This window comes from Triticum urartu, chromosome 6A (assembly GCF_056163025.1).
Source record: "Triticum urartu cultivar PI428250 chromosome 6A, HENAU_Tu73, whole genome shotgun sequence".
In the NCBI taxonomy this organism is placed as follows: Eukaryota; Viridiplantae; Streptophyta; class Magnoliopsida; order Poales; family Poaceae; genus Triticum; species Triticum urartu.
In genome coordinates this window covers 22294293-22306979 of record NC_141878.1, presented here as the reverse complement: position 1 = coordinate 22306979, position 12687 = coordinate 22294293, and the positions used below count along the sequence as shown (strand labels likewise).

General features: G+C 46.8%; 1 protein-coding gene across 1 annotated transcript; it reads left to right on the top strand.

Moving 5' to 3' along the window:
• Nucleotides 1-4266: 4266 nt before the first annotated feature.
• Nucleotides 4267-6131, top strand: LOC125516116 (pentatricopeptide repeat-containing protein At1g28690, mitochondrial). Its single transcript, XM_048681589.2, has one exon. It carries the CDS (start codon nt 4427-4429, stop codon nt 5972-5974), a length of 1548 nt encoding a protein of 515 aa, XP_048537546.1. The 5' UTR covers nt 4267-4426; the 3' UTR covers nt 5975-6131.
• Nucleotides 6132-12687: the final 6556 nt, after the last annotated feature.

The following is a 12687-nucleotide window of genomic DNA, read 5'->3' as shown; positions in this document are numbered from 1 at the left end:
GTGACCATATTCTGCCCTCGTCCAGTCAGTGGTTTCCTCGAATGATTTCGTGGCAACAAAGGATCAAACCAGATTCTTATATTCTCGCTAGAACCCACTCTTCAGATATATCCTTCCTTGATGATTTCAAGCCCTCGAAGAATACTTCGCCAGGTATAGCTTATCGCGGCTGTGGGGGCAGCAGAGATGATGTTGTCGTCATGGTAGTATTTGGCTCGTAACACTCTTGCACAAAGGGACTCCGGAGCTTGGAGAAGCCACCAAGCTTGCCTCGCAAGTAGCGCAAGGTTGAAAAAATACAAGTCCCTGAAACCGAGACCCCCCACAATCTTTGGGTAGCTTCATCTTTTCCCAATCACCCAGTGCATTTGTTCTCGTCTTGTTGTTGCAACCTCCAATACTTGCATATCATGTTGTTGAGCTCATCACAGAGGCCTTTGGTAAGGTCAAAACAACTCATAGCATATGCTGGGATTGCTTGGGTAACGGACTTCACTAAGGTCTCCTCCCCCTGCATGGAGAGGAATCGTTCCAACCATCCTTGTATTCTAGCCCACAACCGAACCTTTATATTCTCGAAGCACTGCATGACAGACCGACCAACGCACTGTTGGGAACGTTGCATGGGAAACAATTTTTTCCTACACTCATCAAGATCAATCTAGGAGATGGACATCTACGAGAGGAGAGATTGGATCTACATACCCTTGTAAGTTGTTAAGCGAAAGCGTATACCACGCGGTTGATGTAGTCGTACTCTTCGCGATCCGATCACAGTCCAATCCAATCTAGGGATGAACGGACGACACCTCCGCGTTCAGCACACGTATGGCTTGATGACGTCTCCTCGTTCTTGATCCAGGAAGCGAGGGAGGAGAAGTAGATGGGATCTCAACTAGCATGATGGCGTGGTGGAGCAATCCCATTAGTGCTTCGCCAAGCGCCTCTGGAACTACGAACGAGGAAGAACAAGAGAGAGAGAGAGAGAGAGAGAGAGGAGGCCGCAGGGTGTGGGAAATGTTGTGTCCAGCCTTTGCCCCTCCTCCCCACTATATAGGGGTGTTGGAGGGCTGGGGGCGCAACCCTTGCCCCTCCTCCAAGGAGGGGACGCGGCCAAAGGGGAGGAGTGCCCTCCAAGCCAAGTGGAGGGCCCTTCCCCTTAGGGTTTTCCTTCCCCTAGGCGGATGGGCCTTAGTGGGTTGGTGCGCATGGCCCAAAATAAGGCTAGGACGCCCCCCTTACAGCTCACGAAACCATTTTATGCTACACATACGGGATGTTAATTCAAAGTACTTCCATCGACCACTTCAACAAATACATCGGGTTGCAAGGCCTTGCCTCAACCCATGATATTACCAAACTACTCACACGTGGAGATCGAATCACACGAAGAACTCATTGAATAACACATCATGAAAGACCGATTGATTGATAATATATCTTACAATGGATGCTGGATGTGATGCGTGATTACAAAGTATGACTAGATGACTGAGAACTATGATGGTGATGAAGGTGGTTGCTAAGGTTGATGGAGATGACTGCTATGAAGATGACGATGTGGCGACTTGTTCTATTGCTCATTTGGCGTCAGGCCTTTTATAAAGGTTGTTCAGGTGGATCAGACGCATCAGTTGGCACACCATACGACTATCTGTATGAGCGGGATTGGTCATATGGAATGTCGTCTTTTGCTTAGTTTTCTTTAGTGCGCCTCCCACTTGATCTCCTCTATCTCCACTTTACTCTTTTCGATGTATTGGCTTGATTTTTTCCATAAATAGTCCATTTCCCTTGGAAATAAAATAAAGATCGGATATTTGGAATCCTTTGTATTCATTAGTCATTAGTAGCAATATCAGAGCGAATATCTTGTTTTTTATGAAATATCTCAGTTTAAACTCAGGTTAGAGGGGTGTAGAAATAACACTCATCATTGTTGTCACCCAACAGAGGAAACCGGTGCTCACACCCCTACCTGGGCGCACGCCACGTACTCGGATCGCGTGAACAAAGTAGTCAGAAGGAACGAATGACGCTGACATGCCGACCCGGCCTCACCCGATGCATGCAGAGCAGCGCACGAGATGACACACATAGACGGAACGAAAACAATCGTAGAAAGGTGCCCCGAGCGTGCCCGCGACCCATGCTTCATGGACCCTTGAGGGAATCGGGTGGGTGTGTAACGTCCGTGAAGATCGGACAACCGAGTGTGCTACAATGAGGTATCAGACGATGGGGAGGTAACTCGCGAGTGCCGATGCCCCAGGAGGCGGGTACTTCATCATACTTTATAGGAGTAAGTAGACAATACCCCGCACGTTGCAGTAGGATAGTAGTGTAATAAACAATTTGAAAGAGAGGGGGCACACGGTAAGGAGAAAAATAGTAAGGAAATAAAAATAAGAAATGTTTTGCAGCAGAAGATGGCTTGGATTTAATGTAACTCTGAAATAGAGTAGTGATGATGACTCTCTCTCCGCAATGCTACGGTAACTTTGTTAAAAAATAGGCTTGAAAATCAATAAAAGAAAGTCTCTAAAAATAGAACAAAAACTTTTGAATTACAGTTAAAAATATCATTTCGAACAAAAATATGAGGGATGACTAACATGAATATATGATGTGGCATTGTTACGTGCATAGACTAATGCAAAAATAATTGTAATTTATAAGTTAAATGCATGACTCTTATGTGGCAGATTTTGCATGGTTTAATGGAAGAGAAGACTTTAAATGCATTGCTTAGTGTGACATTGAGGTGAACACTTTGCATGCTGAGAGAACTGGAACCAAAATATAAGTTAATGTCATCCATGCAACATCTATCCATCTCTATGCCTACGTTTAATATTACAACTTGCCCTCTTTAAGTTAATTTATTTATACTTGGCAACTGCCAGGTATTTCTGCTGCTATGCTAGCTACTACATACAACAGTACATTCATCATGTTCTCATTGCTACTGTATTCAATTGAATTGACGACTATAAACAACTAAAACTTACAAATATTCTTTGACCTCCTAGTGTTGGATTAATAAATTTGAGTTTATACTTAACATTGTAGATTGTTGCATCCCCTACGCTCTTGGGTTATCAAAGAGTTCTGGTATAATTCACCATATCATATCCCACTAGGGTGTATGCCTCTAAGACGTCGACCCCAACTATGCCACTATGTCAATGATGGTCGACGATCTACCAGCATCCCTCGCCGAGCTGGCGGCAGATCGCAAGACTTCCTCACCGTGTTGTGGGAGCACCTCTAGCACGCACATGAGCGTATGAAGGCACATGTGGTCAAGCGTCGCAAGGACCGCGAATTTTCCGTCGACGAGGGCGTCCTCCTCAAGCTCCAACCCTATGCACAATCTTCGTTGGTGAATCATCCCTACGTCAAGTTCACCCTCAAGTACTTTGGACTGTTCAAAAACACCGAACGCATCGACAAGGCGGCGTACATGCTCGATCTTCCTCTGACAAGCTTGATCCATACAGTCTCCCATGTATCGCAGCTCAAGCCCTTCATCGCCAATTAGTCGTTGGTGTTCACCGAGCTACCTGATCCATTGGATTTGGCAGCAAGTCTCCATCTCCCTAAAGTTATTCTAGCGCACCGCATGGTCAAGAAAGGAAATGCTGCTCATCGTAGTGGAGATGGCCGATAGTGCAGAAGCCGTGTCGATGCTGAAGATGCATTCGGAGGATCAGTCTCAGTACCGAGTGCACGTAGAGGAGATTCGTAGGGTAGCAGCTGCTGACCCTAGGGAGATTTTCTTTTACTCTCATTAGTCGCTCGCGGAATAAAGTTAGCCATGCGCTTACGGCGTATGATCGTTGCACTCCCCATACCGCGGTCTGGCTGTGTTCAGGGTTGGACTCTATTGTAAACTTGTCTAACGCTGATATGCTTCCTTGAGCAATGAAATCTTTCTTTACCCCGCAAAAAAGAAAGAAAAGAAATGCTGCGATTGCTCAAAGAAAGGTATGCCGGACTACAATACCTGAAGATCATTCTGCTAGGGAGGAATACAATGTCCTACATAAACGATATTAAATCGCGCCAATTCTATATACCTAAACTAAATTATTGATCTCCACTAATTACAATTCTCTCCATCTCAACCGGAGGGGAGTGTCGCGTCTCCACTCTCCACTGCCCACCAGGTCCATGATGGCGACGGACGGCTGAGATCTATTGACGGACGACTTGACGGTGTGAGATTTGTGAAACCTGTATGCCGCCGCCCGTGTGACAACTGAGTACTTGACTGAACTTCTGAAACCTGTATGAGGCATCTCTGAAGGAAACATTCTGTACCCGCCTGCTGCCGGAGTTGTTCGTGAGATCCTCCAAGGGTCCTCACACCCAAAGGCCCGAGCCGAAGCCGACGGCGAGCTGCCGGGTCGCCGGCGGCGAGATGCAAGAAACAAACTCCCACTGGCACCATTCTTGCTCCGTAACCCCACGCGTGCCCCGCTACCTGCGGACCGCCGCCGCCCTGGCCGCCGCGGTCCAGAGCCTCATCAACGCGCCCCCGCCGCGCCGCGAGTCGCAGAGCCTCCACGCGCAGCTCCTCACCTCCGGCCTCCGCCCCACCGCCGACCTCTCCGTCAAGTTCCTCATCCTGCATCTGCGGTGCGGCTCCCACCGCAACGCCCGCGCGGTGTTCGACGGAATGCCCCGCCCGACCAACGCCGCGCACAACTACCTCGTCGCCGGGTACTTCCGCCTGGGGCTCCCCTGGGAGGCGCTGGGGATCGTGCGGCGGCTCGCGGCCTCCACGGGCCGCCTGGACGTGTTCGCGCTCTCCATGGCGTTCAAGCTGTCGGCGGCGCTGGCGCTGCCCCGCGCTGCGAGGGAGGTCCACGCGCGCGTCGTCAGGTCGCTCGCGGAGCTCGACGACATCCTCGTCGCGGCGTTGGTGGATGCCTACGTGAAGAACGCGTCGCTGGGCTATGCTCGGCGGGTGTACGGCATGGTGCCAAAGCCGGGCATGGTGTGCTCGACGGCGCTGATCGTCGGCTGCATGAACCAAGGTCTGTACAGGGACGCCGAGGCCATATTCGACGGGATGGACGAGAAGGACGTCGTGGTGTACAACGCGATGGTGGAGGGGTACAGCAAGATGGAGGAGACCGCGGAGAGCTCGCTGGAGGTGTTCAAGGCGATGCAGCGAGCGAGGTTCCGGCCGACGGTGTCGACATGCGTGAGCGTGCTTGGCGCGTGCTCGCTCTTGTCGTCGCCGGAGCTCGGGGAGCAGGTGCACTGCCAGGTCATCAAGAGCAAGGTCATCTCTGACATCAAGGCGGGGAGTGCGCTGCTCGACATGTACTCCAAGTGCGGCCGAGTTGAGGAGGGGCGGAGGGTGTTCGACGGGATGGCAGAGAGGAACGTCATCACATGGACTTCGATGATCGACGGGTACGGGAAGAACGGCCTTTCAGACGAGGCTCTCTTGCTGTTGGAGGAGATGCGGGGGCAGCAGCGGGGCGTCAGGCCAAATCATGCCACATTCCTGAGCGCCCTGTCGGCGTGCGCGCGCGCCGGACTGCTGTCCCGAGGCCAGGAGGTGTTCCAGAGCATGGAGCGCGACTGCTCGCTCAAACCACGGATGGAACACTACGCTTGCATGGTGGACCTGTTGGGCAGGTTCGGCAGCGTGCGCCAGGCATACGATTTCGTCAGGGGGATACCGACAAGGCCAAACTCTGACGTGTGGGCGGCCCTCCTCGGGGCGGCCACCCTGCACGGCGACGTGGACATTGCCAATGTTGCGTCAAGGGAGGTATTTGAGTTGAGCCGCGCCGGGAGACCGGGCGCCTACATGGCCTTCTCCAACACCCTTGCGGCTGCCGGAAAATGGGACTCCGTGCACCAAGTTAGAGAGATGATGAAACAGCGTGGTGTGCTCAAAGATGCAGCATGCAGCTGGGTTGGGTCTGACAACTGTCCACCTGTCAACTGATGCAAATTAACGGTGATTTTTTCATGATATTTTGGGGGATTTCCTTCCTTTGTTGATTCGTTCTTGGGCTTTGGTGCTCCAACAGCAAAAGGAAAGCGTACAATGTCTGATCGATTCTGGACATGCATGGTTGCTTAGTTAGCAAAGTCGACTTATTTACAATGCAGAGTAGCTCACAAATCTTAATACAACCTGTATCAACTTAATTAGCCACTGAAATACAACAAAGAGGTTTATTTATGTAAGCTAGGCCAGCTTAATCAAACATACTCCTACTACGTAGCTCAAGTTCAATAGCAGATTGTAGGACCTCCATATATCAATTTCCCTGAGTACATATAAATTGACAGCAGCAAATATTTGGCTTAGACTATATTTAGAGCATGCTATTGCTTGCATATAACCAGATTTTGCAGATCATTGTTTCTTCTGTTTCCAGTTTTACTGATTGGAGTATGTTTCTGGTTGAGGGGAGAACTGCACGGTAGTACTAATGGAGCTGACAAAGGGAGTGGTTCATTCTGGAAATCAACTAGCAACAGGCAAATATTGTATTGCCTGGGTAAATCCTTTTCTGAGCTAAAATATATTTTCTTGTTGATTGAAGAATATCATATTCCCTGATTAAATATCCCTGGGGAGTGATAATTTTTCCTATGTTCATAGTGTGAGATGATCCAGATTGAATGTTATGCATATGTTCAACATAGGAGTGTTAGACATAAAGCATGCCCAACAGAACCTTTAGTGTATCTTTGCTCTTGTTCCACGAAACACTATTTATAGGTATCGTAATGGAAATAACTAAGCAAAAAGAGCACAACTAGAGGTAACACTAACTAACACTGGCCATAGATATTTATTTTGGAAAGCTGTCTATGATTAGTTATCTACTGTCTGAATTGCATGATACGGCGGTACATAGATCCACAAATAATGTATGAGTTGCGACTACAAATGCTGCTGGCATTGACATTTGTCAAATGCAAATATTACAAAGCATTTAGTTCTAGAACACATTTTCTTGGGTGCTTATACCCCCTAGTTAGTCACCAGCTACAGCAAGCTGTTTTGATAATTGACTTAGACTTTGTGCTAGCTATCCAGAAGGACTTAAATTTGGGTTCTAACTTCTACTCCCTCTGTAAAATTTTATAAGATGATTTGATCTTTAAAAGTTTACAGAGGGAGTAAATGTTAGACAACGGTTCAGGTTCCTACTATATAGTCCTAATGCCAGATCCTGTAGTTCCAAAAACTTGCTTGAAACTGAGGCTTTTCTAGTATAATTATAATTTTCGTTCTCTTCAGTTGCTCTGAAAATATTGAATCATTGTCGATAGTAGTTCCTTATCAGTTTAGGCAATATATAGGAAAACTGGCTGCAATGGTTCGAGGTAACCAAAACCTTGTGTGACCATATATCAATCTATGTTTTGCTCTTGATTCACTGAGAGCAACCTTGTCCTTAGTTAAACCTTGTTTTCAGTGAGATAAGTTGAGGAATATTATCCTTTTGGTTCAATTTATATTTTTTTGTGAAAAATGTAGGAAATTACTGCTTCAACATGGGATAATTCTGAATCACTATTTGATGCTGGAATACAGGTACCGGCGTCCTCAAAAAAGAAGGAAAGAAAAGGAATACAGGTACCGGCCATCCTGTTTAAATATTATGTGAAGTTGGTAACATTGAGCCATGCCACCTTGTTACATACCCGCACCTTGTTACTGTTTTGTGTCGAATCATTTACCATGTAGTCCTATTATCGTTTGCTGCCCGGTTCTTTTTAATTCTCCCTTCTGCTTAATAATTGACTAGTGTTATAATTATCGAAAATTAATGCTACATTTTGCCATTTTCTGGTATCTACTCCTTATTCTGCCTTTCTGCAGTAGCATAAGGGCCTATACTCTTAACCTTGCTCAGGGGAGCTCTGTCATCTAACTTGTGGTTTAGTGGTCCATATAGCTCTGACGATTTACTGTATGTTTGCAGCATCTTTCTGGTTTTATGCTTATATCACTAAACAAGTTTGTTACTGACAATTTTGCATGAGAAATCAGAGTTTGGGTAGCGGTGTCCTGATTCTGATTGTAGGCGATATGGATTCTGATTGTCTCCATGCACCTGTTGCCATCGATTCAGCATGGACATGGATGCCTGTAGTAGCACTGGCAGCAGTTCATCATCTCAGTCAGTTCCCATACGGAATATATGATGGTTCCTTGACAGCAATGTGTAATTTTGAGGGCGCGCCTCATGCATCCTAAGTAGTTTTGACGGTAGTTCCTAACATAGACGACCTTGGCTGTGTCATCAACTTGATTGCTACTCTGAGGTGTATATACTATGCGTGTGTGTTAATGCTTGTAAGCCTGCTGAAGAGGGTTTCCTGTTGGTAAATCATGTTGCGCAGTTTATATATTTTGGACTGGCAGGCAAGGGTTATATACAATCTATTTATGCAGCGATGGCGTAAGTTTGGTTCCGTGTTATTGTTGAAAAAAAAACTGCATACTGCCTGTGCTATATGTATTTCAGTCACTTTATACTGCTGAACGCAGCAGTCACATGGTTAGACTGGGTTATCTAGGTTTGTCCAATTTATTGTGTATGCGTGCACATCTCAAACTCGGGCGGCTCCAAGCAATATCTTTCTGTCAGTGTTGGTGCCACAGCAGTTCTGATGGTGCGAGCCCTCGCTCTCTTAGATATGCCATGTGTAATTTTTGCTTAGTTGCCAAAAGCAAGGTGATCTTTTGGTGTTATTCAGGGCATCCAGTCGTTGCTCCCTTCCCTAAAGTAGGTTGTGAAATGCTGTTGTTTTTCTACAATCAACCTGAAAATATTAATCAAGTAAAGAAGTAAAAACATATCGAAAAAAAGGAAACAAACACAACCAACATATATAACATTGACAAGCTCGGAACTTCGATCAGAACACCCATGTCGAAAAAATAAAAGCAAACATGACCAACATAGTACGATCAAAGCACTGTAAAGTCGTCATCTCTAGCTTCAAGGGCCGCGAGAAGGTTGTCATTAACCCGCATAACAGAGCGTGGATGTGCAAGGAAGCTGTGATCTGTTATGATGTATAGACCAATCCCTCGCCGAGTTATGTTTCTTCCGTCTCATTCCATTGACACATATTTTCCTTCGTCCAATCCCTTGTAATAACCTAGAAGCTACAACATTGAGTTTGTCAACCTCACTCTTGCCCATCACGGCGCGTTGTCTAGCCTATTCGTCACGTGCATGGCCCGCCTTTGCCTCCATGCCGTGTTTGGTCGTGCTTTGTTATGCTTTCATTGAAGATTATATGAGAATGGCAAATTAAGTTCACCAGATAATATTATTAACCGTCTTTTAACTACTTAGTGTACTGAAATTGTTAGCCAACTGTTGTGAAACTTGGGTCAGATTCAAACGCCAATAGCACTGTTCAGTCAAGTATAAACACACTGCAAAAACATGGACATAGGAATAATGAATACAACATGTAGGGAGAGAAACTCGGGATCTCTTTTTGTATTATTAATATTTCACCCCCCCTTTAGACGCACTAGTAACATTGTCTAGTGCAATTTTAGACATTTTTTTCTTCTGAAAACACCATTAATTAATTAAAATATTGGTACAATCATTCATTATAGCAAAAGTTATACACAAGGCGGAACACTATTAATAAGAACATCATTAGCGAATAATCATGAGTGGACATGGTGGCACGCGCGGTCGGTATCAAGCCTGCTCGTTCCCACATGATTTGTGCTGTCCTAATACGACTGACATGTATACTGAGATCCATGAAAGCGGTTTAACAGGAGTATTACCTAAGCCCTGGCCAGCAGATGGCTCACAAGTCAACGTCAGGCATTCAAACGAGCAGCGTCCATCAAGCCGGGCCTGCACCACCCAGGAACCACCCTGCAGCCCATCAAGTCAGCCCGGAAGTAATTAATGCAAACATTTCAGGGCTTTTTGTCTTTGGCATCACCCAACGGATACCCCTTGGCTTAGTTTAACAAGTGAGTCTGATTTTGATTTTAGTGAACTTATTCTTTTAAAATGAGAGAAACATGTTTCTTGACATGGAGTTGAAGTTTACTTTAGTAAAATTAGTTTTATAGAAGAGCAATTTTTTAGAAGAGTGCACCGGTACCGATATCTAGCGAATGTTTCAATCTTCTTTTCTAAACAAGTGAATTATAAAAGAGTGAAATGTGTTGTTTTAAGTGGGTGAATCGCTATTTGTTTTTAAAATGATTGAATTTTTTTTTTGAATTGATTGAAACGAGTGTAATATGTTCTGTGAAACAAGTGAAAAATAAACAAGTGACATCATTTTTTGAAAATAATTGAAATTCTTAGTTTGAAATGACTGGAATATGTTTTTTTTAAGGAGTGGAATGAACGACTGAAATATGTCATTCTAAGAGAATGAAATCACTCTTGTTGAAAATGATTGAAACTATTTATTTGAATGACGTGAAATTATTGGAATCGGTTTTTTGAAATGAGTGGATGGAGTATGTTGTTTTAAACGAGCAGAATCGTTTAACGATTGAAAATATTTGTTTGAATCAAGTGAAAGAGGGGCGGAGACAAAGGGGGAGCAGGGGTAGACCCCTGCCAATCGCTCGCGCCCCTCAAGCGTTTTCAGCTCAATGTGTACTGTACAATGCTAATGGCCGGTCCTAATTGTATCATTAGCCCATATCTTAGAGCAACTCCAATAGAGCGATCCATTTTGTCCGCGGCCGTCCATTTGAGTCGGCGCGTTAGCGCGGACAAAAAAACCGGCCCAACGCACATACTCAAACGGACGTGCGTCCACTTTCATCCTCCCGCCGATTCATTTCCGGCCCATTTTTTAGCCTGATTTGCATCGGCCTAGACACAAGACGGACGCGCGCGCTCGCCTTCTTTCCTCACCGGGCCTGCTGGTCGGTGGCACATTGGATTCACACCCTCGCCCGCCTGCTACATCGCCGACCATTTTTTCAGATAAAAATAGATACATAGATAATTTTAGTGTACACAGATAAAAAGAAAAGACCACTACTCGTCGATTTCTGACTCCGACTCGGTAATGTCCTCCTCCGATGTCTGAATGTAGGTGTCAGCATACGCCTCGTCTTCAAAGTCACAACCCGCCGTTTCTCATAGCTTCAGTTTCAATTGAGCTGCCTGCTTCCGCGAACGCTTGTCCTCCCGATAGGCGGCTCGCTCCCTCCTCCTCGCATCCCTCTCCGATCTCAATTGCTTGTAAAACTGGCGCTCGTCGACGATGTCCTGCGGGAAGCCTCCGCGCCACATCACCAAGGCTTCTACGTCCTTCTCTACGATGACGAGGCGACGCTGCCGCCTCCGATGGACATGACGATCCTCATCGGTGAAAAGCGCGAGAGATGCGCCAGATCCTGCGCCCACTGGCTCGACATGTTGGGAAAATTCATATCCCGACGAGGCCTCAGGAGGCGCCACGCCGCTGCGTCGTGCGTGCGGGCTGCCTCCTCTGCGGTGTCGAAGGTGCCGAGGACGAGACGTTTCTCGCGAAACCAGATCTTGGCGGAGAAGGCGCCGGAGCGGCGCTCGTGGACTCCGCGAAAATCCGAAGCGCCCAGGCGACGGATCGACATGGTGGCGCAAAAGCGGCGAGAGTGGGCGGCCGACAGAGTGTGGAGGGAGCGCCTTCTTTATAGCGATCGCCGGCCGCGGCGCGCGCGCGAACCTTTCCCGCGCGCTGGAGCGCCAAAACCAGCGCGCGCTATAGGCCGCTCCCCCCCCCCCCCCCCCCCGCGCACGAATCTTTCCCGCGCGCTGGAGCACCAAAATCAAGGTGACGGCATGATGTTAAACGCGTGCGGTCATGAAATGGATCGACTCGTTGGGCGCACTGCCGACCCAAAACTAAAAGAAGGCGGACGGCAGGCGGCCGGCCGACCCAAACGGACAAAAAAGGACAAAAACCGCCGTCCGTTTGGGTCGGCCCGTTGGAGTTGCTCTTACATCTTACATTTTTAAAAAGTTGATCCCCACTGTAGCAATTCTTTTTACATGCACACTGTCCACATCACCATATTTACCACATAAGCCTTCAGTTGCAAACACCAGCCAATCATCAGCTCTATCTCTCTCCCAGCGCTCTTCTTCTACCACCTCAGCAATTTTCTATCCAACCAGTTTGAGACATGCAACCTTCCACCCAGTCCGCATGCAATAGTCATCAATATAGGATCTCTAAATTGATACGAACATGCAATGGTTCTACGGACAGCCTTCAATACAGGATCGCATGCAAATACTTCTGTACACGGAAGGAAGACAGAAACTGCTTTAATTATGATGTGAGTATTTTTTTTTGCGACATCAAAGGAACTTTGTTATGAATATTTGGGGACTCCTGCAGCCACAAGTTGGTGCGGGGTTCCATTCTTGAAAAATAAGCTAAATGGTCTGCAGTCCTATTCTGCATTCGATTAATATGAAGACACAAAAACTCCCTCTCCCTTATGAGATCCTTTATCTCATTAACCAGATGACCCAGATATGCACTAGTAGAAAAAGGGTCAAACGTGAAGTACATTAGTGTCGGTTTGAATTTGAGCCGACACTAATGTGTGCATTAGTGCCGGTTCCAACGGCTAGCCGGCCGCTCTCATTAGTACCGGTTCGTGGCGAATCTTTAGCATCGGTTCGTGCC

Excerpts from the sequence above, each read along its gene's own strand:
- LOC125516116 (XM_048681589.2), top strand. The coding sequence starts at position 4,427 with ATGCAAGAAACAAACTCCCACTGGCACCATTCTTGCTCCGTAACCCCA.